Genomic DNA, 27,364 nt, shown 5'->3' on the forward strand with positions numbered 1-27,364 from the left:
ACACTCTCACAGTATGTATACCAGTCCGTCTACTCAATTGCTGCTTTTTTTTTTTGAAAGCTAACCATGCCCTTTAGTTGATTCACTGCACACCTTTTGCGAGCCTCTTGCAGCGTATCCTGCTGCCCTTACTGTGCTAAGAACACTGGTACCGTCTTTGGACAAGTTGACTACCAGCTTCCACCCAGCAGTCGATTTCGTGGACGCTTGCAATTTTATCAAGTATGCAGAAGCCATCTATGCAGATGATTATATAGTTGGCTACGAGTCTATCCCCTCTTCTGTTTGTCTTTCTGCCTTGAGCCACACTGTCACGATGGATCCCAGGCACTATATGTGCCTCTACCGCCATTATGAGAAGTTCTATGAGGGCATTCGGCCCCATGGCCACACTGACAATATGCAGTTGACGATGGTCGTGAACGCCATCAAGAAGTTTCGTAGTGTGACGATCTCTGGGCAAGTCTACAAGAGTAAAGAGTCTGGCAGAACCGAAAGGGGACGCCATATCCAGGCTTACTTCCGCTGCTCTGATGGTACCTTTGAATTGCATCCAGGTGAAGTGCAATATTACTTCCGTCACAGTATCAAACAACCTGTCGAGGGCGAAGACCAAATGGATGATTTCGAGCATCTATTTGCTTTTGTACGATGGTTTGAGCCGGCTGCTTTTCCCCCCAATTCATTCAACGAATTGGGATTTTCGGTGTGGAAGAAACAGTTCCAGCCGTTGGATCATAGGTCCATCCTGCCCATCCATCGGATTTACTCGCCGGTGGGGATCCACAACTGGTTGGATGATAAAATCATCATCATCCCGTTCCCACGCAAGATCAATATATAGAAAAGGTAAATCACTATCTTTTGTGCTTATGATGTTGTCCCTACTAACACATCAACATTGGTAGCTCTAGCATAGTATTTGCACTGAATATGATGATTTTTTTTTATTCACGCTTGGCCTCTGCTGGCAGCCGCGCCAAAACTGATCTCTTGATGTCCTTATTGACAAGGACAATTTCCTGGGGAACGGGCACCTGTCTGGCACGTTTGCTTCTTCTCGACCGTTCCCCAAGCACCGACAACTGCTCAAGAAACGCATTTGCCTATGGGAAGTGTGTGAGCTGGTGTATATTATTGTCACTGCTTGTTTTCATGAAATACTAACGCGATCACTTCGACAGTGAGGCCGCAAAATTATCTTGCCCACAAGATAGTCATCCTCCATGACGTCCTCCTCGTCGGACATCAAGCTGACATCTAGGAGATGCTCAGCACCAGCAAAGTAAGCCCACAGGATAGGCTGCTGATGAAATACAGCCTTCCTCTTCTGGCATTTCTATATAATGGACCATGTCACTTATCGAGTCTTTGTCATTTCCAGTTCCAAATACTAATGTCGGAACGGCGTTTGTAGTCCCTTTTTCGCTTCTTCACCTTCTCGCGCTCTTCCTCAGAGCGCTTGTACTCGGCTTTCAACGACTTGAATTGGGTTCTGCATTTGATGTAAACAAATTCATCAACCCAGTACGACTCTTTTTCCTCCTCTAGGAGTTGCCGGATGAAATCCTGAAGGGCCGCAATGACAGTAGGATTTCGGCCATCGTTCACAAACACGCCAAACTCCCAAGTTGTTTTCTCCTCCTTCGACAGATGGCCCTTGTAATATCTGCGAAGGAGTAACTACAGGTAAAGAGATGTATGAATATGTGAAATCAAACGAAGCAGAAATAATGTTTACCGTCAATTTGTCATCGCGTCTGTCAATAACAGAAGCTGACGCCTTTTGCAATTGACTGCGCAGTGCTGTTATCTCCTGCTGTTGCTGCTCGATGATGGCTTCTTGAGCGTCAGCCCGTTTCTGCTGCTGCAAAAAGCCTTGCTCCAGAGCAGCAAAGCGACGCTCAAACTGATCCACTGGAGCATGTACTGGAGTGCGCTCTTTCACCACTGGTTTGCGCTTCAAACTTTGCACCACAGTTGGGATTTCGTTGAGGTTAGCTTGCATTTTCGGTTTGTTAAGGGAACTAAAAGGGTAAGTCCCGGATCAATTGATTATCAGGTATAAACGGTTTTTCTACTCGATAAGGTAACTGTTATGATTATTTGTGATCGGTTGCACAGTGTCTTTTTTATTTTTTAAACAGGGGGGAGGCTTCGAAGCAAAACAATTCTTCCTTTTTCACTTTTTAAATTTTTTCTTTTGTAAAGAATAATGATTTTTAGGCACGTACTGTATCATATTCAAGTATCCACCATTTTTCTTCCACAAATATCAATAGGTACATGCCTTCTTTGCTGCTTTCTTCAAGTTGCAGGTGAGTAGCTCTCTAGTACTTCATTGAGTTGTCGACTAATCACAACTTCCTTTATTTCTAGTTTTATTGCCAAGAAGGTGATGCTTTCAAGTCGGTTTCTCGTTGGTTATGTCTGCACTCAATTGCTTTCAGAAGTACAGTATTTTGGTCTGTCGCCAGGTAGGCTATCTTTCAAGTAAGTTCTGAATGATTGTGTCCCGCTGTCAGTAGCCTTCAGAAGTATATGATATCATTGCTGAACCTGATACTCAACAGAAAATATCAAGTACAGTGCAGGTACCGATGTTTTCTGTTAAGCACTTCAGCAGTGATATCATGTTCTTTCTGCTTGCCTATACAGCGCTTCATGTTGTATTGCAACGTCTTGTCAACAATAAGTGATTAAGCTAGTCATATTATTTCGTCACAATCATATTCTCCCATGACCTAGTAAGCTTCCAGTAGTATAGATAGACTAGATAGCTGTTGTTTGTAGTAAATAGCATTCATTCTGACAACCATACTGCAATAAATCCTATATTCAAAGCCACCGAATCAATAGCAGTAATCAGAGCCATAATCTGAAAGCAAAAAATACCACTATTTTAATTGAAATACCATGCTATTTAAGGAAAAGAATACTCGTCTGTGAATGGACCAAAAACCATGAACACATCATTTTAATTGGAAGACCATGTACACAAAGTAGAAAATACTCGTCTGTGAATGGACCAAAGATTTTTTAATGCATCATTTTAATTGGATGTCGGTAATAGAATTTAACGGTATCCACCCCCAGACTGGGGTGGAAACCGGCCGAATCTCCCGGTGGAAAAAGGGAGGATACCGCAAGTTTCCTCCGCCACTACGGTGGATACTGACAGTTTCCACCTCGTTTCCTCCGGTGGATACCGCTAATTATGTGTAGTGGATATATCGAACCAATAGGGGCCAGGAGATATATCGCGATCTGACAAAAAAGATAAGGGTCTCTTGGTTTAGTGGTATAATTCTCGCTTAGGGTGCGAGAGGTCCCGGGTTCGATTCCCGGAGAGACCCACTTTTTTAATCATTTTGTCGTTTTCAGGTGTTGTCGTATTTACTGGATCTGATAAACTGCACGATCACCAAAGTAAATAGACGAGGATTGACAATAAAACGAATGATGATGTTTATTCAATGTTTTGGGGTTTCTTTTTATATTCTATTATGACAATGCTATCTATTCATGATATATCGACTATTACTCATACTGAGCTTTGTTGTTGATATTTACGAACCGTGAGTCATTAAGACAAAACGTTTAGAGGACCGCTAACAGGTCCGACATTATCCCCTTCCCAAACGCTTGATCGTCCTCGAGCAAGATAAAGAAGAAGAAACAGAAGGCAGCGAACAACCATGAGGAGATCGAGACGGAAAAGAGAAGGAGAGAAAAAAAATTGGAGAGCCGACTAGGTTGAGGTTTGGGTTTGTGCACGAGCCGTTCGAGGGATGTACCAAGATTGGTTGGCCGTGGTGTCAGTCGTATGAGCGGGGCGAAGACGGTCGGTATGTACCCAGGATGCATATTGTTTTCCTTGGATTTCGTGGATCTGATAGGTGTCGGTGTCCAGGTTCCGGCCGATGACAATATACAGGCCCATCCAGGAGGGTTCTAGGGTCTTGCGATTTTCGTGGCGTAGTAGAACAAGGTCACCAAGTTCGAAAATTTGGGTTTCGGTCCTCATGGCATCATCCCATTTTTTCTTGTCCGCTTCCGCATTACGTTTCATTCGAATTTCGGCTTTCTCGCGGGCTTCACGCAACTTTCGGAGGTAAGTGAATGCATCGTCGGCCAATAGTTCCGGAGCTAGTTCCGTTTCGGTCGGTTGGATCTAAGGGCATGCAGTGTCGCCTGGCAGTCGAGGATGTCGGCCGTAAGTTAAGTAAAAGGGACTATACCCTGTCGTCCGATGTTTTCGTACGCGGCAAGCCCACAGTGCTTGGTTCAAGTGTTGGTCCCACACGTAGACGTTACCATTGATATATTTCTTGAGCATGTTCTTCAAGGTCTGGTTCAATCGTTCGCATTTACCGTTCGTTCGCGGGTGGAATGCCGAAGTCAACGTGTGGTGAGTACGGAGTAATCGAACATAACGGGAGACAACGTTGGACATAAAGTTCGCGCCACGATCCGTGAGGATTTCATCCGGACAACCAAAGCGAAGCACAATTTCTTCGTAGATGAACTTGACGATGGCCTCACCTGTGGCGTCCGGAACAGCGCGGGCAATAGGCCAGTTGGTGGAGTAATCCACCGCAACGAGAATCCATCGGTTACCATCACTAGTTGTGGGTAATTCCCCAATAAAGTCGAGGTGCCATCGGGAAAAAGCACTAGGGACATCCAGAGGATGCATCGGAGCCTTGTGCATCGAGCGGTTTTCATTGGCGACGATCTGACATTGAGGGCAAGTTTTGATCCAGGATCTAATATCGGCTTCCATGCCTGGCCACCACCAGCGAGATTTCATGATGTGATAAAGCGTCTGGACACCAGAATGACCGAAGCTCTTGTGGAAATTTTCGACGAGATCGGCACGGCGGGAAAAGATGACATAACGTAACTCTTGAGAACCGGTCTTGTGAGGACGATAGAACACCATTTTGTCCCGAACTGTGAAATGCTCTTTGTTCTTTTCCATTTTTTCTTTGATTAGGCGGGGCCAGTTGGAAGGATCGAGCGTGTAGAAACGAGGCCAGTCGTTTTGTGGGTCGACATGGGGGTCTTCGGCCTCAATAGTGTACAGGTACTTGGGTTCGATATCGTCTTGAGCTGGCTCACAATTTGGGCCACCGACACGCGAAAGCAAATCCGGGATCGTGTTGTCAGCACCAGGCTTGTACTGGATATCCGGGTCGTAAGATTCCAATTCGTTGAGATAGCGGATCAGGCGGGCCGTAGGGTTCTTCTGAGAGCGAAGCGACTTGAGGGAAAGATGATCAACAAATACGGAGTAGTTTCGTTCTCGACTATCGATGAAGCAGCGCCAGGTACGGAGAGCGTGAAGAACACCGATTAGTTCGCATTCTTGAGCGGGAAAACGTCGTTCGGCAAGGGACAGTTTCTTCGATTTGTAGGCCAAGGGGCGCCAATCACCAGTGTCATCCTGTTGTAGCAGAACAGCACCCACGCCATAATCGGAAGCGTCAGTTTCGATGCGGAACGGACGAGTCATATCGGGCGAATGAAGGAGAGGCGCTTCAGTGAGTTTACTCTTCAGGAGATCGAAACTATGCTGGCACTCTTGCGTCTAAGTGATCGAACGTTGTTTGGCACCAGTGCCTCGAGTGAGATCGGTGATCGGAGCGGCAATGTGGGCGAAACCGGGGATGAAGCGACGATAATGTTGGGCGAGACCGATGAATTGGCGTACTTCTTGTACGTTGGTGGGTACCGGCCAGTCTTGAACGGCTTTCACCTTGTCACGCGAGGGGAGAATTCCATTTGTGGAGATGTCGAAACCTAGGAACGAGAGCTGGGTTTGGGCAAAATGGCATTTCTTCGGGTTAACGACGAGCTGAGCTTCGCGGAGCTTTTCCAAAACGGTGTGTACATGGGCGCGGTGATCCTCGATGGTCGGACTAAAAATGAGGATGTCGTCGAGATAGACCATGGCAAACTTGTCTAGGCAATCCTTGAGCACGGAATTCATGAGGCGTTGGAAAGTAGGAGGGGCATTGGTGAGGCCGAATGGAAGGACCAGAAACTCGAATTGGCCATAGCGAGTGTTGAATGCCGTTTTTGGAACGTCTTCAGGGCGAATACGAACTTGATGGTATCCAGACTTGAGATCGAGGGAAGTGAAAAAACGGGCATCGCGGAGTCGATCTAGGCATTCATCAATGCGAGGCAAAGGATAACTATTGCGAATTGTCAGTTTGTTCAAGGCACGATAATCGATGCACATACGCATCTCGCCATTCTTCTTTTTGACAAACAAGACAGGAGCACCCCATGGTGATGAGCTCGGCTGAATATGTCCTTTTGCCAGAAGATCCTTAAGTTGTCGTTGGAGTTCATCGAGTTCAAGTGGGCTCATTTTGTAGGGAGATCGATGGACAGGCTTGGAATCACCAGTTTCGATCATATGCTCCACGTTGCGATCTGGGGGTAGCCCAGTGATATCGTTGCTAAAGACTTCGGTGAATTCGTTCGTCAGTTGCTGTATCCAGGCGGAATTGTCGTCGTTCGGCGGAGGGTCATGCTTGAGATGCAATAAGAAACAGCGGGCTTCATTACGACGGAGAAGGTTGGCGACTTGCTTGGCAGAAAGGAGCAAATGGGCACCATCAGTGGATTCGGAATGGGTACTAGGGCGAAGAATATAGGAGCGAGCGTCCGTCTGAACAGTCCAAGTCTGATCAGTCCAATCGGGAATAGGGGAAGCATCTTTAAGCCAGGTGGTACCAAGGATCACATCGAACTTAGAGTCAAAGACCAATGCATCGAACGTTAAGGGGAGATCACACAGCGTACCCGTAATGGAGGCTTGGCCTTCAATAGCAGAGAGCTGGCCGTTGGCTGTTTCCACGGTTTGACCACCTGTGAAAGGGGTAAAACGGGAGGCGAAAGGCGCGACACGAGGGCTGACGTAGTTGGTGCTAGCTCCACTATCGATGAGGGCAAGGAAACGGTGACCCTGAATGGTGACGGGATACAGAGGTAGGCGGTCGACACTTCTGGCATTCATAGCCTGGAAGAATTGTGAGTCAGAAAATTCCGGAGGGTCATGACGGTCGGGAACTGGGGGCAAGTCCGATGAAGGGAGGTCATCGGGACCAGGTTCCGAAGGTGGGTGTATATCATGGCGGAGAGATAAAATCTCGGGAGAGTACTGGGCAGAAGATGATTCCTTTATTTCCGGAGAATGATCATTACACGATTCGATATGATGTAAACTATGGGAAAATTTGGCTTTGTGGGCACGTTCTAATTCGCGGATGGCATGAGCACGTTCCTTGTAGTGGAATTGGATGTGGCCTTCACGGCGACACCAGTAACATTTGATCGAGGAACGCCGGGGAGGACCAGAACGATTGGGGAAACCTTGATGTTAGTTGGAGTTCAACTGGGCAATGGTGGCGGCAACGACAGCGCTAATGTCCATGGGGGTGACATCTGAACTAGAGGGGCTTGTGCGCATCGACTGTTGGGGAAAAGCGTTGTAACCAAGGCGACGGCCATTTTCGAACGCAAGGGCAATACGCATAGCGTCAGAGCAGCTGACCGGGTCTGTCTGAATGACGTGGGCGGCAACATCATGTTCTAAACCGGAAATGAATCGGTCGGTGGCTTCATCATCGGTCATGCCGGGAAGTTCAAGGCGGATGGACTGGAACGTATCCACGAAATCCGAGATGGAGCCAACTTGTCGAAGTTCACGGAGACGGCGACGGGCTGCTTGCTGGGAGTATGCTGGGCGGAACTGGTCGATCAGTTCATTCTTGAACCCGATCCAAGTGGAAGGAGCAGAGCGTTGGGTCTCGAGCAAATTCCACCAAACAAGGGCGCGTCCACGCAGGAAAGTAACAGCCATGGGTACCCATCGGTCGGCAGGAAGCATGTTGAGTTGGAAGTATCGAGTGATAGAAAGGAGCCAGCTGTCAAGTACACTTGCGACACGATCACCGTGGTAGGTATCAGGCGGAGGTAGTTTGATACCATGGGGAACGCTATCAGCTACATGGGGCGGCAGTGAGTCAGAGGAAGTGGCGGCGGGTTGCGAAGGAGTCAAAGGGGCGGCGTCACTCATTTCGTGATGAGGGGTCTTGGATGTGATAAGGCGAGTCTTGAAATTATCAGCGAGGTTCTTTGCGTGCTTACTCCAGAATTCTTCACGTGCTGGAGTCGATTTGAGTCTGTCTTTGGCGGGGATGTGTTTAATTTGTCGATACTTCTGATATTCGGCAATAAGATCGACGGGCAAAAAATTGGCTACACGGTCTTCGATTTCAAATCTTTTCTTGTCGTCTTCAGTAATCAGGGAGATGTCTGTCACAGGCAAATCGGTTGGTTCCATAAACAATAAAAGTGACAGCCGCTACCAAATGTCGTATTTACTGGATCTGATAAACTGCACGATCACCAAAGTAAATAGACGAGGATTGACAATAAAACGAATGATGATGTTTATTCAATGTTTTGGGGTTTCTTTTTATATTCTATTATGACAATGCTATCTATTCATGATATATCGACTATTACTCATACTGAGCTTTGTTGTTGATATTTACGAACCGTGAGTCATTAAGACAAAACGTTTAGAGGACCGCTAACAGGTCCGACATACGACAGACAAATGACAATACGACAAAATAAAAAAATCCGGCTTGCCAGATTCGAACTAGCGACCTAAAGATTCCTATAGCACTACAGTCTTCCGCTCTACCAACTGAGCTAAAGCCGGGACCTCTTTTTCCGGTTTCCATAACTTTTTGCCCTTTATACATCGGAAAAATCTTTTCCCGTCATAAAAAAAGCTCTCTTCTCACGCATCCACACCCTCCATCCATCAGTCATCTTTTGCTACAGCGTACATCTGTTTGACTGGACCTACATCACCAATCTTCAGCCCTATTCACCTGCTCGTTCATGAGATACTACCATTTTTCAAAAAGTGTATCCAACTAACGAAAGCACCAATAACTCTTTTCTCGCTGCCACTGCCGCTTCCCCGCTTGCCTCTTCGAACTCCGAGTTGAATCTTTTGTCCGGACCGCATCGCGATCCAAATTTATTTCCAACACCGATGGCGGCATACGTTCCCTCTATGTCACCTTTTTCCAATGAACAATTTGAGGCCATGCAAGCCCAAATTGAATTCCTGACCACGCAATTTTCGCAGCATGCTGCGAAAATTGACCAATTCAGTGCGCTCCTCGCTGAGGTGGAAACACTTTGTGCTGAGAATGCTGCTCTTAAAGCCCGTCTCGCTGCAGCTTCAGCTGGTACCTCTGGTGCCAATGCTAGTGCAGCCCCTCCTGCTGCCCCCTCCACTGCTAAGGCTACCTCGCCGAGCCCTTTGGGCTCTGATGAATCCACCTGGGCCGCTGTGTCCAAAAAACACCGACCTGTTCACCCAAAGTGGGCCGTGCACAGCTTGGCTGCATCCGTGTGCACTTTCAAGGAGACTGAAGGCCCTAGTGGCTTTCAGTACCTGTATATCCCCCATTCCCACCGATTGACCCGTCAAGAAGCCCGTTCTCATCTCCATCGCCTTGGGATTGACCCATATAGAATCCTCGACATCACTTTTCCTGCCCACTCTGTTGTTGGACTTCTTGTCCACAACCAGTATCGTCCCACTGTCCTTGCCTCCCTGGAAAAGCATACGATCAAACATTTTGCTGACTTTGACCCCCTTGATCCTATACACCTCGCGGATCCAGAAATCAAGAGTCTACCTCTTGAGGAACAAGAAACGTTCGCTGAAACCCTCCACTTCAGCCGATGTAAAAAGGCTGTGATCTGTCTCCCCTACCATCTTGCCTCCCCTGTTGCTCGTTCCTTCCTTGAAGCTGGTGTCTTTACTGAGGAGAATGTTTTCCAACTTCTGCGCTCCTGCCGTGGTGCGCCTGCTTCCCCTCCCGACATTAATGCTTCTGCCCGTAAAGATAAAGACGAGGATACTGACATGGTCACAAATGCTCTCTAATGATGGTCCGTCACACTAATACTTCCACTCCTTCCCCACTTTCTCCTGCCACTCATTTCCCAACCGCATCCTCCCTTCCACCAACCATCCCTCTCAACATCGGTCTGTGGAATGCCAATGGCCTCCAAGCTTCCCTGGTTGATGATCTCCTCCGTCACTGCCAAGATTTTTCTCTGATCTTTATTACCGAAACTTGGCTGCTACCGCCCAACAGAATCAAAACTACCTGGCCACAACACCATATATACGGTTGTCCCGTCGATGGTAATTACCATAGTTCCCAAGGTGTTTCCGCTTTCATTTCTCCTTTCTTTCCTTTTCCTGTTACCCAATTCCCCATCCACAATAAGTATGCCTTAGAGCTATGCATTGGTCGCTTCCTCCATCTCATCTGTCTATATATCCCGCCTTCATTACCCAATGATGAAGTTGCCTCCATCTTCCACTCACTCCCTCTTTTTGACGACACCATCATCTGTGGTGATTTGAACGCACGTCTTGGTGATGACACTGGTGATTCTATCACCAACAGCCGTGGTTACCTTCTCCGAGACTGGGTTGAAGAGCGTTCTTTGAACATCTTAAATTCATCTCTTGCCTATGGCCTCCCCACGTTCCTTACTTTCCACAACAATATAGAGTACTCCAGTATTGTCAATTATTTCATCACCAACATCCCTTGCGTCCTCAATCCTACCATCACCATCTCCTCCGATCTCTCACTAGGCTCTGATCACAAATTGATGTCCTTGTCTTTTGACTACACGATCCCTGTTGATCATCCTGCGCCTCCACCCTCCACTTCTACTCGTCGCCTTTGGAATCTCTCACGCTTGCGTGAAGATGATGTCCGTTCTCTGTATCAAGACTCCTTCCACTCATTTTCTGCTCCACTCCTTGACCAACTTGTTTCCATTCATACCGAACCTCCTTCTTCCCGCCCAGACATCGATTCATTAAATGCATCCCTCATTGATGCCATACATTCGGCTCTTGATCGTTCTGTTGGTTCCTGTCCTCCTCGTCCTGCTCACTGGAAAAGTTTCTGGTCCACCGAACTCCAAGCCCTTGCTGATGCCTGCGATACAGCGTATCGTCGATGGCATCGTGCTCGTGGATTGGATAAGGTACCCCTCTGGGATGACCACCAAGAAGCTCACCAACGTTTCCGTGCTGCAGTGAAATCAGCCAAGTGCCGATCTTGGCGTGAATTTTGCGAAACTCTGGCCACAGGTGAATTTTCCCGCGCTATGTCCAAAGGTCAAAATGATCCGAAACAGACGCCGCCAACAAGCTGGATTTTCCCATCCAGATGGCCCTGCAGCGGGCGCACAAGCCATGTGCGATCATCTTGCATCGGTTTATTCGGGTTTCTCTCTTCCTTTCACCCGACCTTTACCTCTTCCCTCCTTCTCGCGCCAACTTCCGTTTACCGGCCCATCACAGTCCTTTCCCATTTTGTTCCCTGCCGATGAAATTGAATCCACCATGCAACGACTTCCTGTGTGTAAAGCACCTGGTGCTGACCATCTACATACAGAAATGCTCCTGCCTCTTCGTTCTCATCTGGCCCCACTCCTTTCCTTACTTTTCGAAATCTGCCTTCAATAGTCCTACACTCCTTCTCTCTGGCGCCATGCCCAAGTGGTGCCCATCCATAAAAAAGGCGATCCCACCCTTCCTCAAAATTTCCACCCAATTTCCCTCACCTCTGTCATCCGAAACTTTTTGAGATGTGTCTCATTCCTTTTGTTGAACGTGGTTCCCCTGTCCTTGATGTAGCCCAAGGCGGTTTCCGGCATCAACGTAGCGCGTTGGATCAAGCCCTCTGCTTACATGACTTGATGCGCGCCTACTGCGATCACCACAATCATTATCCTGTTGTTGCGTTCCTGGATATCAAAGCAGCCTATGATACTGTCGACCGACGTATCATATGGCAATCCATGCTTGTTTCCTCCGCCCCCATTTCTCTTGTGTCTCTCCTGGCAAACATGTTCGACGATGTCACCATCTCCGTTCTCTTACAGAACCACACCTCCTCATCCTTCCATCCACATACTGGTGTTCTCCAAGGCTCCGTCCTTAGTCCTCACCTTTATTCGATTTACATCAACACCCTTCCTGTTCTTCTCCGTTCCGCTGTTACAGCTTCAACCCCCTCCGTTCTTTCTTTGTCTCCTTCTGCTCCACCTGGTTCATCCCACGGTGATACTGCGCCAGCACCTATTGGTCTCCCTTATGGTCCGTGCCAGTCCCCCTTCACTGCTTCCCAAGTTCCCACACCTACACCCATCAATTGCTTGCTCTATGCCGATGATGTGGCCCTGGTTGGTTCTGCTAGGGATGTCTCCAACATGCTGGCCCTTGCGCAAACCCATTCTTTTACCCTCGGGTATAGATGGAGTCCAGCCAAGTGTGCTGTGCTCAATGCCCCTTCCATTCTTTCTCATTCCATCAACCAGTTGTGTCTCTATGACGAGGTTCTTCCTTCGGTCGATGAGTTCACTTACCTGGGTGTCCCTTTTGACAGCAAAGGTATTTCGGTACCAGTGCTGATCAAACTTCGTTCCTCTGCTGCGTTGGCAAGCATGGCTCAACTCGCCCAAATGGGCTTGAATCGCAATGGTTTCCCTCTTCTTTTCTCCGCCCGCATTTATGCTGCTTTTGTCCGTCCGAAGTTGGAATATGGCCTCGCCATTGCCCCTCTTCGCCTAACCGATTACCGAGAGTTAAATCGTGTCCAAGATTGCTGCGTTCGCATGCTGGTCGGTGGCCATTGAACCTCTTCTACCAAAGTTCTCCTCCATATTTGCAACCTTCCCTCCATGTCTTTCCGTGCCAATACACTCGTTCTCAAATACCACCTTCGCGTCTCCTATCTCCCGGATGACTGCCTCTTGTCGCTCCTTTCTTCTTCTGTCCGTCTTTCCTTGCTCTCTCATCTCCGTCAGCAGAAAATGGTCTTGGACTACCCTGCGGATGATGATGATCCTCCCCGCCTTCCCTCTTGGCTTCGATCGTACCGCCAAGCTGCTTTCGATTCCTTCCTTGCATCCACCAAAATCAGAACAAGAATAGAAACAGGAAAAGAACCAAGATAAGAACAAGATAGTATAAGAGAATACACAATTCTTAACCTAGGTTTATTTCATAAAAGAGATTAGATATTTATACTAAAAGATGCAAAACAGAAGAGACAATGATAATAAAATAAATAAATAAAATGCAGAGCATAACATGAGGTAACACATACAGTGGGTGTCAAAAGGGTTCGCATCGTTGTAGAAAATTCAGTTTTTTGCCGGTAACTTTTGAACTACGCATGCTAGTCACAAACGGTCACAACCATTCAATAGACATTGTTTACTTCTATGAGGAACTATTAATATCTATAGTATGCTTTAAATAACCTAAAAGTATGTAAATTATATCATTAAATACAATTTTTTTTTATTTTTTTAACAAATATAAGATTTAAATTAAAAATAAAGCATTGTATCATTAAAGATATGTTTGTATTGCTAAATAACTAAAAAGGTCAGAGGGGGTGCTGACGTGGGTAGCATAAACGAAGTGTTGCTACTTGTCTATGGGTGTGGTATCATGATATTGTGAGGTCGTCAATATTCATGATACGTTTTAGAGGTAGTGGCTGTTCCTCTATTAGTAAGCCAAATTTGAAGTTCATAGCTTTGTTATTGGATAACTAAACTTAGATCAAAGTTAATTAGTACATGCAAACCCTTTTGACAGATGTGAATATTTTTTATTTAATACTTTGTATGTCCTCCTTTAGCCTTCAAAACTACTTGAACTCTATCTGACATACTTTCTATATACTTCTTACAAGTTTCAGCTGTAAATTGATTCCATTCAGTATCTATTCTTTCTCATACTCAGTCACTCCTTTAGCCTTAGTTTCATACATACTAAGCTTGAGTTTCAGATGATGCCATAGAAGTTCAATGGGATTCAAGTCTGGAGACTGAGCTGGCCATGGTAACACTTGCAAGTTATGGTCTTCCATCCATTTTTTAGTTAATTTGGCAGTATGTTTTGGGTTATTATCTTGCTGAAATATCTTATCTTCACCACCAAAGGAGATACCATAGTAATCTAAAGATTGCCTCAAATGAGTATCCAAAATGTGAATATAGTCTTCTTTCTTCATAGTATCATCCAGAATTTGACAAGCATAGCCAATACCAAAGTAAGTCATGCAACCCCACATCATAACAGATCCATTGCCATGTTTAACAGTAAGATCTAAATGGTGCTCTTGCATAGCATCAGTCTTCCTCTTCCAGTAGTACTTGTTACCATCAGACCCCCAGACATTAACCTTGGTTTCATCAGACCAGACAACCTTTTTCCAATCATCAATAGTCCAATATTGATGAGCTTTGGCCCATTGTAATCTAGCCTTCTTGTGTCTTGCTGATAAAAATGGTTTTTTAATTTTGATTTTAGCTTCAAAACCCATGATCTTCAAAGTTCTGATCACAGTAGAGTAAGAGACTTCATCACCAGAGCTTTTTAGATGTTTAGTCACATCAACAGCAGACTTGAGTTCACCAGAAATCATCTTTCTTTTGATGAAAGATTTAGTCTTCTTGGAGATTAATGGCTTTCTACCAGTAGCAACCTTAGGTAAAGTAGGGAGATGCTTGTTTCTATACTTGGAAACTGTTCCCTGACTTATACCAAGTTGAGTAGCAGTCTTCTTAACCGAAACACCTTGTTGTAGCAGAGTGAGAATGGAGTTCTTGAGATCAGAAGAGATGGATTTCATAATGAGATAATAAAGAAAGATAATGAAGGTAGAAGACAAAAATTAATCTCTTTTTATATCTTTTTGTGACTTAAATGACTCATAATGATACTTGTATTTCTTTTTTAGATTAGATTATCATAAGAAAACTCAGAAAATCTGATCATTTAATATAACTGTCAAAAGGGTTCGCATGTACTAATTAACTTTGATCTGAGTTTACTCATCCAATAACAAAGCTATGAACTTCAAATTTGGCTTACTAATAGAAGTAAACAATGTCTATTGAATGGTTGTGACCGTTTGTGACTAGCATTCGTAGTTCAAAAGTTACAGGCAAAAAACTGAATTTTCTACGACGATGCGAACCCTTTTGACACCCACTGTATAGTAGATCAATAAAAGGAGGAAGGACAACGATAGAGAAGAACATAAGAGTAAGTATAGACGCAAGCGCATGGATCAGCATGGCAATAGTGAAGGAGTGTGCTTGGACTAATAATGCACATGATTATGCATTATCGTCAAGACAATGTGTGTGCGGGAATGGTCATGACACCAGCATGGCAAAAGTGAAGGAGTGTGCTTGGCTCAATAATGTATATGGTCATGCATTATCACCAAGACAATGTGTGTGTAGGAATGGTCATGACATAAAGCTACACTGTTCTCTAGCTATGGTTTTTGATTGATTGATCAATGGAAAATAATAAATTGCTTAATGGAGCTCAGTATATTGACTAATGGAAAACAATACATTGATTGAGAGAAAATAGTATGTCAGTAGATGAAACTCAAACAGAGCTGCAGGAAAATTAAAGAGAGTTCGAGGAATAACCAGAGCAGCAGAAATCGGCAATGACAGTCATGAAGATAAATTTTTATGACAATATATTTGTTATTTTTATATGAAAGTATTTATACATTGCGAGAGATAATTATATTGAGACTAATGAATAGGATAGTAGAGGTGATTAGAGTAGATTTTGCATGTTAGAAACATCGTTTTAATGTCATGACAATGCATCTGTTGGGGACTATTGCTTGCCTTGAGATCTATAGGGCCTAGTACTAATGCAAAAAACCCATTTGAGAAAACAAGAGTAAAATTGTGCACAGGAAGCATAGGGTGGCAGGTAGTCAAAAATACTGTAGGAGAAAAAATAAAGAAAAAGAGAAAAGAAAGAAAAATGCAATACTATCCAGAATCATTTAGTGGGATGAGCCAGTATAAAAAACCAGTGCCCAGAGCAGGAGAGGCAAAATAAGTCAAATTAAATCATCCTTGGGATGAATAACACTTATCAAGTTTCAAGCAAAGAGAGAAACAAAGTGAGCCAGTTATGCTGTCAGAAGTAATGAGCAGAATGATTATTAGGACAGAGAGCTTTTTTTGCTTAGCAATTTGTTGAGTAGATGGTTTACTATATCTGGAGTAGGATCCAGAGGAAATTAATAAGCCAAGATAAAAAGTGTTATATTCGGTATAAATAATGTATTCACATACATCAAGTCCTCCTTCCTCGCATTATGGGCATGGCTATGGATAATTCTCATCCTCAAAACGTTCGCAGTTCAAATATGCTAAGTTGTACCACACCCAAATCCTAATCAGTGAAGATAAACCTCATAAAACAATCATGCGATTCACATTCCCAAATTCACCGTCTCCTTGTCAACAAAAAGTCATAAGAACAACTGTATACTCTTGTCATTCATCCACAGTACGTTCTATGGCAATACCTACAAGATAAACAATTTATTATAATACGATCAATTAGATGACGATTCGTCATAAAGTACTGTATATAAGCAGACATAGAATGAAGAATTAATCTGGGCTTTTTTTCCCTTCTCTTGTTTCTCAATAAATCCGAGTCTCAAAAGATTTCAGGTTTTCTCTGTTTTACACTTCTTTTTATTCACAAACACCACAAAAGGTAGAAGCAAGATATCAAATGGTGGTGACTAGAAGTGCATGGGGCGTAGTGTATCAGAAAGGTATCCGTAGCACCAGCAAAGGGGAGGGCTGCATTCATGGTGAGACATCGGTAGGAAAAGGATTGGATCAAGACCTGCAGTATGTGCAGAGAGCAGGATTAGTGAGTTAAGAAAAGTACAGAGCTTATTAAAGTCACGGTTGACAGAAGTATAGAAAAGTGCAAGTAAGAGGGCTTTCTTATCAATATCTTCAGGGGGATACAGATCTGATCAATATATAACTTTCAACCGTTCACAAACTGTTGATTTCAGCATAAAGAAACTGTTTAGAGCTTTTCTATATGCATGAAAGTTTTGGATGCCGATCCAACCATTGGTTCCTGAGTTACGCACGTTCGCTGAATCAATGAGTGACCACAAAGCGCATTGTACAATAGCTCAACATCTAATGATGAGATTAACACCAAATTTAAATGAAATATACTACAAATAGCTGTGAGCAACTGCGGAAAAAAAGGCGTTATTTTATTGCGAAATGGCCGAGGTATAGACGAAAGCAATCCCATTGACAGATGATGAGGAGATGCTGATTTATTGTACCACTTGTATCGATTGCTGGACAAATGATGATCCCATTCACCCCATATTATTTTTGTAGGATGGTAGCTGATATAGAGACATTCATGAGAAGTTGCAGATTTTTAGGTGCCGTAGATCAAGAGATAACACTCATTATAGTTTTTACCTTCATGAGATCAGCAATGAATTATTTTTTTCCCACCAGTGTCACAGTATACATGGACTCCAACTTTTGGTACTCAAAAAGAGTGCTGTTAGGGGACCTTTGCCCCTTCTACTGCATCCTGATTTTGCAATCACCTCGTCTGCAGTCTAATTAGTCGTCATCCCAATTTCGCATTGAATTACCAGCACGTCTGCAATCTCTCACACCACCCACCAAAAATAGTCAGGCTCGTTTGAACTCTGGAGAGTCTATTTGGTCTATTTCGAGACACCTTGAGATCTAACGGCACTCCATCGATCGCATCAGCACTGATGCTCCATATGGACGACCCTCGGTCATATCATACTGCACAAGTTCAATTCTGGTAAATACAAAACCTCTTTCCACGCCTCCAGGGAGCTACAGGCGGATGAGTATCATATATATCAGCTGAAACCATCCGTAATCACCTAAAAAACTCTGGTTATCAGTTCCGCAAAAAACGTGATGCACTTCCCTTTGATGGCTAGTGGTAAGAAAAACTCGTCTTGCTTTCGCCAAAAAAAAAAGCATCAACATTGAATTTATGTGCTTGGAAGCTGGTTATCTTCAGTGATGAAACTAAAGTAAACTGATTAGGATCTGATGGAAAGGAATGGACATGGTATAACAATGGAGAACCCTTTGCGCAATCATATACAAGTATAGCGATGGTAATATTGCATGCTTTGTATCTGTGTAACTGCACAGGGCTCTGGCTACATTACAAAAATTGATGATGGTGGCATGAATTCTATAATCTATTATCGAATTCTAGAGGAGGCTCTGGCCAAGATATTATCGCGTTATTTCTCATTTTCTCTCGTGTGGATCAAGCTCATCTCCAAACCCATACTGCACACACAGCCTGTTATTAGTTTATCCGTCATCTATTCGCTCCATTCACCAGTATATATAAAAAAAATAATAATCTGTATCGATCATTAGCTAAGCAAATCACACTTTATTCTCTCACGGATCATCTCACATCAAAAAATACCTTGTGTCCATATCCACTCTTGGTAATTATTCTTCTTCCTATTTCGATGCTCAACTCTCTCGAGAAATTGAAAAGGTGTCTTACACTGTTGTTTTTATTTTGTTGCTACTAGGCACCTGCCCTATAGACTCCCAAACACCGCAAGACCAAATACACATGGGCATGCCAAGACAGCATATGCATGGAAGTGGTGATCACATCTTGGCTTTGAAACACATTTTGCTCAATGCGTATGTGCCAATTGATATCGAGTGAGGGCGTAGGAACTTGATGGCAACCGACGAACGATGTACCTTGAATGTTGGGTAAGGTAGCTGGTTATTGGCGATAAAGAAGTCAACAACTGCTTGGAAATCGTATAATTCAGGCAATGTTGGAGGATTTGTTTGCAACATTATCTTGACTACTTGTGTCAGCCATGATTGTATGCCCTTGTTTTCCAGCCCTGATCCGGGCCTTTTGTCTTGATTTGTCTTGTTTCTGTCTGCTTTCATATTTATTTCGTCCGCCCTTATTTTTATCGCGCCCTCTAGTCTTGTCCGCTCATTACAATGCATGAATAGGTTCGGCATTGGCCCAATTGGTTGGAACACTATGTCGAGATCCATATTCAAGCTCCAAAAACGTTGAAAGTTTCCTGCTATGATGCGCTGCGAAGGCGTCGGTCTTCATCACATGGTCCCAGAGTGGGCCAGTTTCTTGAATTACAGCATTGATATGACTTCTCATACAGAGGTATTGGTCGTCGACAGAGGTGGTCTGCTATTTTACTTTCTACTCCGGGTATGTGTGTATATTTGTATTTGCAGACTGTTTAGGTTACCAATGTTTTGAATTTCCAACGCGAACTCCTAAAGTATAACGGACGTCGTCCCTCACAAGTTGAATTTGTTCACCATGGTGTTGTTAGAGTAGACCATTATGGAACAGTTCTGTACCTTGGGAGTATAAATCTTGAGACCAAACAGTACAAAACGGAGATTTCGCTCGAATTCTGAAATTTTATTTTCAATTCCTTTGTATTGATGGATCGTTTTTTTTTCTTTTTCTGTCCAAAACCCTGACGTGCTTGTGGTATAGCACTACCTTTTCATGTGTAATCTTTATCCATTCTTTGGAACCCGGTTCATCCCGGGAAGATGAGAATTGCAATTGTATTTTGAAGGTAATACTTTTTCCGTCTAAGAATAGCCAACTCCACCAACTCTTTCTAATGAGAGAAAATAACTGTTGAACAGGCGATTTGTCAGATCAATGATAATCTGAATAAAGTATCTCAGTCTCAATGAATTTTATTCGTCGGTTCTTTTCGCGATCAATTTCTGTCCGTTTCTGCGTTTCATCATCCCAGAAACACCTGACATCTTCCAAAGCGAATGGTTCAAGTCCCATGCCATTCATACTTTCCGCCCAATCTATTCTATGCCTTGTTCTCATCATTTCACAGGATATCGGCTTGTGATAGATGTCTGACACATTGAGGAGAGGATGACAAATAGAAAGAGCATTTGGACCTGTAAAAAGATGAATTTCCATGTTAGAGGAATAGGTCATATATCTGCGTCGGAAATGTACCATGTTGAATATAACAGTAATGATATGATGCGATAATGAATAACTAGTGGTTGGCTTTATTTTCCTTCCATGGAACAAAAAAAAATCTCATTTGCGTTGAAATAGGCAAAGTCCCTCGATAACATTGGAATGATCTAGGATCTCACTTTAGGAGGCAAAACGAGACGTTGATTTCTCTCCCAAAAGCTAATCAACGTTTCTGCTGTATGCTCTGGCACATCTTCATGCAGAAAATGACCCGCCTCAGGAAATACATTCAATTGGAATTTGCCTATATGCGTAGTTGATCAATGGTTACCCACCGCCCATCGTTTGTACCATGTCTTTCTGTAACTTGCCTTGCATTTGGCCAATCATCAAAGTTTTGTCCAAACGATCCGTCCCTGAAAAAGATAAAGAAAAATTCAGAAGAACATATAATAGACAGCTTTCATTGACCAAGGATTACCTGCCAGGATAAGGAGTTTGGCACCCGTACATGAAAGGAATTTCTCGGAAAGACCCGTGTACCAGTCTATCAGGATCAACGTGAGATAGAGTTCACCAATTTTTCGGCATACGGTACGATAATCTTACTTTGCCAAAAAGCTTCGGTTTTTGCCAAATCAACACGCCAGACCCATTTGCTCTCGTCCTCCTGACTTGGTTTGATGATTGGTGGAATGGAAATTTTCGCTGAATTAAGATTCTTCAGGGTGGAGCACTTGACACTGAGCGATGACTTATTTAGTCCCATTATCCGATTTATTGCTCTGTTCATTTTTACCTCCATTTGATCGCTGCCGGTACCGAGTTGAACTGTTTTGGTACTGTGCTTAAAAACTGATTCATGGATGGAAGAGAGTCCAGCGCTGAACCTTAGAATATAAAAAATTAGTTATATAATTGCAACAAATTCGCATCAGAAAGAATGTCCAGATCACAAACCCTCTACGACATCGAGGACAACCACACCAATGACATTCTCTAGTCTTTTTCGTCGCGCAACATCAACGATAACGGCACCGCCCATACTATCATGCGAAAACAAAGAGTAAAAATATGCACCCCATGTGTCATCGTTGTATACATCTCTTTTTTTTTAATATATACCTGTGACCAACAAGGATGATATTGCGAGGTGTGTCCTGGAGAATATACCCAACGACATTCGCGAAATCGTCGCTCAGCCGATCCAACGATATATCCAACGCATCCTTGGTAACCGTATCACCTTATATACGACGGTATCAGATTAATTTGTCAGAAACATCGTTACATTGATGTACCCTCTCACCATGACCTCGGCAATCAAGAGCCACAACTCCGCATCGTCCACCTGATAGTTCCTTTATATGTTTGCTAAGCAACGCAAAAGACAAGCCGGAATGTCCCGCTCCGTGATGCACAGCGAAAACAGTATCAGCATGGTCGATATTACTAAGGTATACGCGAAAGACGTGAAGATGCGGTTAAGGCTAATAGAAACGATGGGCACTACTCTACAAGGCCTAAAGTCAAAAAGCCTTCTGACTTTGTGTGGAAAGGATATATCTTCCATAGAGTTCATCTTCACGTCCACAAAAGTATCAAAACAATCATGCCACGATGAGGGCAGATATTTTGCTTCATCACAGAACGATCTTCTCGAAGACTGAGAACTACACAAATTCCGTAATGAGATTTCAGCTTAATTGGCAAGTGTCATTTGAGGTTATTTGCCTTTCCGACGCTGCATCATCTTCCAAAACACTTTCAAGAGGAGCAAGTCTAGATTTCCGAAATATTTGTTTTTGTAGTGACGACATGGGAATGAAAATGATAGGATATGAAGGAGCGAATGAATAGAATGAAGAGACAGACAAAAAAAAGGAAAAAAAAATGGCAAAACACAAAAAAAAACAAAGTCAACTACCAGATTTTAAGGGAAGTTAAGTGCAATGCAATATGCATTGCGCACAGTATCCCCATGCAACATGCTATCAACAAAATGGTCCGATTAAGCATCGGATGCGTTTTGCTTGGTGACATCGTCACTTGATTGCGACGATTCGCTGTCGTTCATCAGTTGGGCCAAAAGAGCATCGACTTTGGCTTGCAAAGAGCTTGTTTTCGCTTCAACATCGTCCATAAGGTTTTCAGCATTTTCTATTTCCTTTAGCCATTTTTGCAGATCCATATCGTTTCCATCGGTCGTAGAAGGCAAACCAGAGTTAATGGTCGACGGCATTGTAAAAAGCAGCAGTGAAACGAATCGAAACTGAAAGTGAGAAAAACGAAACGACCTGCTGCACTGTCGTAAACTCCGACCACTCCTTCCAAAATTTTATACTTTCGCATATGTAATGACGACCTGGGCATGCACAACTGTACGAAAACGCCAACGTGACGCATACAAGGTATTTAAGAGCAATATAAAGTAAGCGCGTTTATATGATAATATCGAAAGTACTTTCAATGGCGCCACTAGAAGAAATGAGCAAATTAGCTGTTTTAATGAACTAGAGAGAATATATCCATGCAATGCTGATTTGAATGATAATGAATAAGTTTTACGGGAAGGGAGAACTATTTGAACAGGAGAAGAAATGTAAGATGTAGAATAGTGAGGAGATCATCACTAGAAGCTTATGCGATTAAAAGGAAGAACGGGGAAAAATACATCTCTGGGAGAATAGAAACGAACATGGGAAAGCCAGAAGAGGGGAATCTACAGTCGAGGGAGAACAGAAAATATTGGGATGCGATGTATGTTGGAGGAGCAGGTGACAAAATATTTCAAACGATTATTGGTGCTGTTGTTGTTGCTGCTCGTTGCCGAATCGGTGAACAATGGCTTCATAGCAGAAGAACATGATAGCCGCGTTTGGAACAACACGAAGTAAATGAGCTGTCATTCCACCGTAAAGAGCGACCACGCCTTCTTCCTTGGCGACCAGACGTAAACATTGCCATAATCCTGTGTATTTTTGTACGCCGTTTTCAGCAGGTTGTCGAAGACGTGTGCGGATAACTTCATGAGGATATGATACACAAGCGGCGACAAACTTTGATACTGCGGCTGCTCCCAAGTTACCCATCCAATCTGATACAGAATAAAAACAAAAACAAAAAAAATAGATGAGAAACGGCTCCCTCCAGACATATTATTTGCTTCGTTTGATATTTACCTTGGACACTTTTACCGCCAAATCTCTTTTCGCCAGACACAGTACCAACGCTGTTGACAGCCCATTTTCGCTTCAGGTGCTCGTAAATTACCCATTGTATGGTGCCTTCTGCGACGCCCAAGTACGATGCACTCATGCCTTTGTATAATCCTTTTACGCCTTCTTCTTTAAGAATATGCAGCACGCAATCCAAACTGCTAGTATAACGACGCACACCGTTGCCCTGTAATTGTAATCGCGTCTTCACTACCCAAATGGGATTGGTAGCTGTGCTTGTCACAATACCCGCTGTAGCTGCAGAAACCAGGTGCACCGCCGCGGTTTCCTTTCCATGGTTGAGTTCGGTATATAGTTTTTTACCATTGCCGTAGGTATAGAAATTGATGGATCTAGAACGTACACAAACGAAAAAAAAAAAACCCCCGTAAGTTATTGATCTCGTCGTTTTCCTTCCCACAGGTTCGACTGGGAATTATTTTCTGCCAATGCGTACCGTGCTGGGATAACTCCGACGAGATTCGGTCCAAGACCTTTGAAATATCCTCGCATACCCTCCACTTGTCTGATACGACTATTTCCAGTAACGCATGTTAGCAACCATTGCTGCCTAGCTAAACAGCCCAATATACATACACTAATATACGCGCAGTTTCAACAAAGTGTCCTAACAGGAATCGAGTTTGATTCAGACCACCCATGCGTCCTTTCGCTTGTTGATAAAAAGTAGTCTATCAGAGTTTAGATCAGTGTCTGCGCCATTGTAAGAAGAGGTTTTCATACAACCAACCTGTAGACGAGTTTTGACCACATCCAAGGGAGAAGTACATACAGCACCAATCAAACCACCAACACTAGATTCATGTTTATCAAAAGTCGATCAGTATATGGATCGGATTATTAACTTGGTTGAATGTCAGCTTACCCGCCAGCCACGAAATGAACGTATGAACGAGAATCCTTCTTCATGGCACGATTGACGGCAAGAGTGTTTTGTGAAGTTTCCAAGGGCACAAACGGTCTTTGGGTGATTGAGGACATGGCAGGGCTGTCAAATGGATTAGGACCGGCTGAGGCACAGCAATGAGGTTTCTTCAAAAAAAAAAAAAAGAAAAAAAAACGGGAATTTTTCTTTTTTGTGACAGCGTATGTCGGACTTTTTTTGCCCTTGGGGGCCTTGTCCTTTCAGGACCCAAAAGTTCGGCTTCATCGGTCGTGCTAAGCTTTCATATGACTCGGTGCAATCCAAAGCCGTGCCATCGCAATGTTCAACGTCCGTTATAACAGCCACGTCTATGAGAGTGTCTATTAGTATGTTATTGTGGCTTTTCTCAAGTTCTCTTAAAATCTGAGGTCGAAATTTTAGCTTTATCTTGGAGCGAAAAATCGAATGATCATAAAATAGAGGGAATAGAATATGCCAAATTTTATCACGCTGAGCATATTAATTCGATTTGACCACGGGATAATAATGACTAAACTCATCATCCTATGACACCGTCATTCTGATGGCAGAACCTGATAAGTCTTGCTCTTTACGTCAAGTGCTCATCTTTTTATCAAGTTGAAGAAAATGCAATGAGTGTGACAAGGACATTCAGAGAAAAAGAACAGCATGAGTTTAGCAGTATACATCAAGGCCGATAAAAAATGTTTGTGTTACAATTGGATAAGACAAATGATCGACTCTCAACCGACTAGAGGTGTTTTTGAGTCTCCGGTTATTTCTTTGCTCAATGCATGGCGGAAAGCGAAGTGTGTGACTGTCGATTGTAATGGCGAACCGGGACTTCGAAGGTCAAGAGGGGAAAGGCTGAAGCAAGGCAGAGATCCCTTTTGCATAACGCCATGAATTTCAACTTTGAAGGAAACTATAAACCTAGACGTAATATTAACCTCGGCGGGGTGCGAACTCAAACCGATAAACAGGCCTTGATGGCCAAGGCGCAAAGCGAACGAAAATTGAGAGAACGCGAACGTCTACGTTTACGAGGTGCTACCAAGATTCAGGTCTGTTCACTAATCGTTTCTGTTTAGCCTTCATTTTTACCTCCATTTTGACCGCTATATAAATGGTACAGATTTGCTGATGTCAATTTATCTTCGCTAGTCATTCTACCGCGGACGGAAAGTGGCTGCTGCTTTACACGATCGTCAACGAATCGAATTTGGCGACAGTATATCCCAAATAGCGAGCTTGACTCGGTCATCCGAACTTGATGTATTTCTTCGCATTATTATCAAAAGCACCCGGTTGCTTCTCATGTTTTTTGACGTTCAGTGTCCCACTGACTGCGCGCAAGCTTTACAATTAATTCATGCTTTATTGCAACGATGGCAAATGCAAGATACCGTCTTTATCCACCTCTTTTTGCAATACGACGAGGATGAAGAAATCGATTCAACCCTATGGCTTTTCAAATTGCTCATCAAAAAAGTACTTTTGCCGCTGGCCTTGACAGAGTAAGTGCTTGTTGTGTGTATGCACAGCCCAATCTTTGGGAAAACACCACAAAAACACCAACATGAAAAAAAAAACGCTATTAGAGAATCCGACTATACTTGTCCTGCTTTACATTTATTATCGACCATTATGGATCCCGATGTATATGCTTCCATCGAATCAAAGGATGCGGCTTTTTCGAGCCACGAAGTTTTTGTCTCAATCATCACCTACTGCACTCTCAACACTCGTCTATTTCACGTAATGCGACATCTTCTCCTGTCATTCAATATACCACCAGAACGTTGTCACGCCGTCACAACTATCTTATCACATCTCTTGTCTGCCCAACCGCCTTTCACTTACCATTCGGCCATCCTTTCTCGATATCCACTTCCGACTCCGTCGGCGATGGGTTTATTTAGCTATACACCGTCAAAATCCACCCGCACACCACCATCCAAGCATACGGAAATCTCACAACAGTTGCTCGCAGAAAAGTTAGTCATCCACATCCTCACTGTTCCTTTTCTGATGGATCGTATGCCAAAAGATGATATCACACAAATTTTGCGGCATGTTACCTTGGACACCATCTTCAACACCGTCGTCGTATCATACAACAACGAGGAATGGAAAGATTATATGAATCCTGATTCTATTGCTCTCCTCCTTGTCAATTTGAATCAAATGATTCCCATTCAATCCGATTTCTCTCCAGTGAGTTCACATAGGGAAGACATCCGGTGTGCGCACCGTCCACTCATCCCTTGCACGTCAGTCAATTTATACAGATGCTGTCCAATTGCTCTTGGCCGCTCTACCTTCGATTTATTTCGTGGATCCGGAGCACCAATCCGCAGACAAAATGCGAATGAGTAAGTGGGGAAAAAGATATCGGATGGAGTATCTTGAAAAAGAAAAACTGATGGGCGGGCTATGCAGTGTACAGTGATTCCGACGATGATTCCGATGAAGAAGACGTGGCCATGATAGAAAGCATCAAAGTGGATGACGGCATCACCAGTCGATTATTCTCACTGTATGATAAAGAAAGTATGGGTACGTTAATGACGTGGCTAAGGCACCAATTAGCCCAACAATCGTCGCACGACCATGTTGCCGAACTAGTGGGTCCATTTGCCAACCTATTTCAGACGATCATGACCCGTTGGCCATCCAAGAAGGACATGATTCTGAACAGCTTACTGTATCATCGTTGGCGAACCGCTGATCCGCAGTTATCAGAATCATTCGCCTCCATTGTGTGGCAAGCATGGCAGAACAGTGGAACCTCTTCCATGTTTAACAATGATGAACCCATCATGTCCAAACTGAACGAAGCGGCCCAAAAATTGACAGGTACGTGCTTTATGCAAGCAATTCATAGTTGAATGCCCATTTTTTTAATGCGACATGGAAATAGATGAGGTGACTGCAAGTCATTGGTCCCTGCTTTTCTTACTGTGTGAAATTCTCGCTCGTCATCTGCTAACCATTGGCGATGATGAATTTTTTGACAAAAGCGGCTCAACCAATCAGTTATCTTTGAGCCAAATGGTGGAATTGAGCACCCAACTAAAGGTATGCATAGGAAATCCGTGGAGTCCATGCTGCCAAGGAAATACTGATCGAATCAATTCTGTAGAATATTGCTTTTGTTCTCTTCTGGCGTGCTGGTGCACTTGATATGGATCATCCTTTATCAACCACGGGGATCCATCT

General features: G+C 43.7%; 7 protein-coding genes and 2 non-coding genes across 9 annotated transcripts; 5 read left to right on the forward strand and 4 right to left on the reverse strand.

Annotated features, from left to right (window-relative positions):
• The first annotated feature begins 3,284 nt into the window (after positions 1–3,284).
• BYT42DRAFT_t8 lies at positions 3,285–3,356 on the forward strand. The gene has a single exon. It is a non-coding gene; the product is annotated as a tRNA-Pro (tRNA).
• A 5,310-nt stretch (positions 3,357–8,666) lies between these two features.
• Positions 8,667–8,749, reverse strand: BYT42DRAFT_t10. The gene has a single exon. It is a non-coding gene; the product is annotated as a tRNA-Tyr (tRNA).
• A 612-nt stretch (positions 8,750–9,361) lies between these two features.
• On the forward strand, positions 9,362–9,724 carry BYT42DRAFT_480914 (uncharacterized protein; the record flags this gene model as incomplete). The annotated part of the gene is made up of 1 exon (XM_051563685.1): positions 9,362–9,724. A coding segment is annotated over one exon (363 nt), but the record flags the coding sequence as incomplete, so codon positions are not given.
• Positions 9,719–9,928, forward strand: BYT42DRAFT_478039 (uncharacterized protein; the record flags this gene model as incomplete). Its single annotated transcript, XM_051563652.1, has 1 exon — positions 9,719–9,928. A coding segment is annotated over one exon (210 nt), but the record flags the coding sequence as incomplete, so codon positions are not given.
• Positions 9,929–18,159: 8,231 nt separating this feature from the next.
• BYT42DRAFT_487783 (uncharacterized protein) lies at positions 18,160–18,423 on the forward strand (the record flags this gene model as incomplete). Its single annotated transcript, XM_051563831.1, has 1 exon — positions 18,160–18,423. One exon carries the CDS (start codon positions 18,160–18,162, stop codon positions 18,421–18,423), a length of 264 nt encoding a protein of 87 aa, XP_051428805.1.
• A 1,654-nt stretch (positions 18,424–20,077) lies between these two features.
• Positions 20,078–21,911, reverse strand: BYT42DRAFT_554019 (Alpha/Beta hydrolase protein). Its single transcript, XM_051566542.1, has 10 exons — positions 21,752–21,911; positions 21,582–21,690; positions 21,327–21,489; positions 21,143–21,263; positions 20,978–21,063; positions 20,817–20,907; positions 20,627–20,760; positions 20,499–20,564; positions 20,389–20,433; positions 20,078–20,321 (listed from the first exon to the last, which is right to left on the reverse strand). Exons 1-10 carry the CDS (start codon positions 21,835–21,837, stop codon positions 20,185–20,187), a joined length of 1,038 nt encoding a protein of 345 aa, XP_051428806.1. The 5' UTR covers positions 21,838–21,911; the 3' UTR covers positions 20,078–20,184.
• On the reverse strand, positions 21,912–22,315 carry BYT42DRAFT_554022 (uncharacterized protein). Its single transcript, XM_051566543.1, has one exon. It carries the CDS (start codon positions 22,257–22,259, stop codon positions 22,029–22,031), a length of 231 nt encoding a protein of 76 aa, XP_051428807.1. The 5' UTR covers positions 22,260–22,315; the 3' UTR covers positions 21,912–22,028.
• A 500-nt stretch (positions 22,316–22,815) lies between these two features.
• Positions 22,816–23,897, reverse strand: BYT42DRAFT_487952 (mitochondrial carrier domain-containing protein; the record flags this gene model as incomplete). Its single annotated transcript, XM_051563842.1, has 4 exons — positions 22,816–23,114; positions 23,200–23,588; positions 23,693–23,751; positions 23,829–23,897. 4 exons carry the CDS (start codon positions 23,895–23,897, stop codon positions 22,816–22,818), a joined length of 816 nt encoding a protein of 271 aa, XP_051428808.1.
• Positions 23,898–24,832: 935 nt separating this feature from the next.
• On the forward strand, positions 24,833–26,918 carry BYT42DRAFT_38462 (uncharacterized protein). Its single transcript, XM_051563325.1, has 6 exons — positions 24,833–25,206; positions 25,307–25,659; positions 25,744–26,359; positions 26,421–26,517; positions 26,585–26,701; positions 26,797–26,918. Exons 1-6 carry the CDS (start codon positions 25,045–25,047, stop codon positions 26,871–26,873), a joined length of 1,422 nt encoding a protein of 473 aa, XP_051428809.1. The 5' UTR covers positions 24,833–25,044; the 3' UTR covers positions 26,874–26,918.
• The last annotated feature ends 446 nt before the right edge of the window (positions 26,919–27,364 follow it).

The sequence above is a fragment of the Radiomyces spectabilis genome, assembly GCF_025331425.1.
Source record: "Radiomyces spectabilis strain NRRL 2753 chromosome Unknown BYT42scaffold_1, whole genome shotgun sequence".
Classification (NCBI taxonomy): domain Eukaryota; kingdom Fungi; phylum Mucoromycota; class Mucoromycetes; order Mucorales; family Radiomycetaceae; genus Radiomyces; species Radiomyces spectabilis.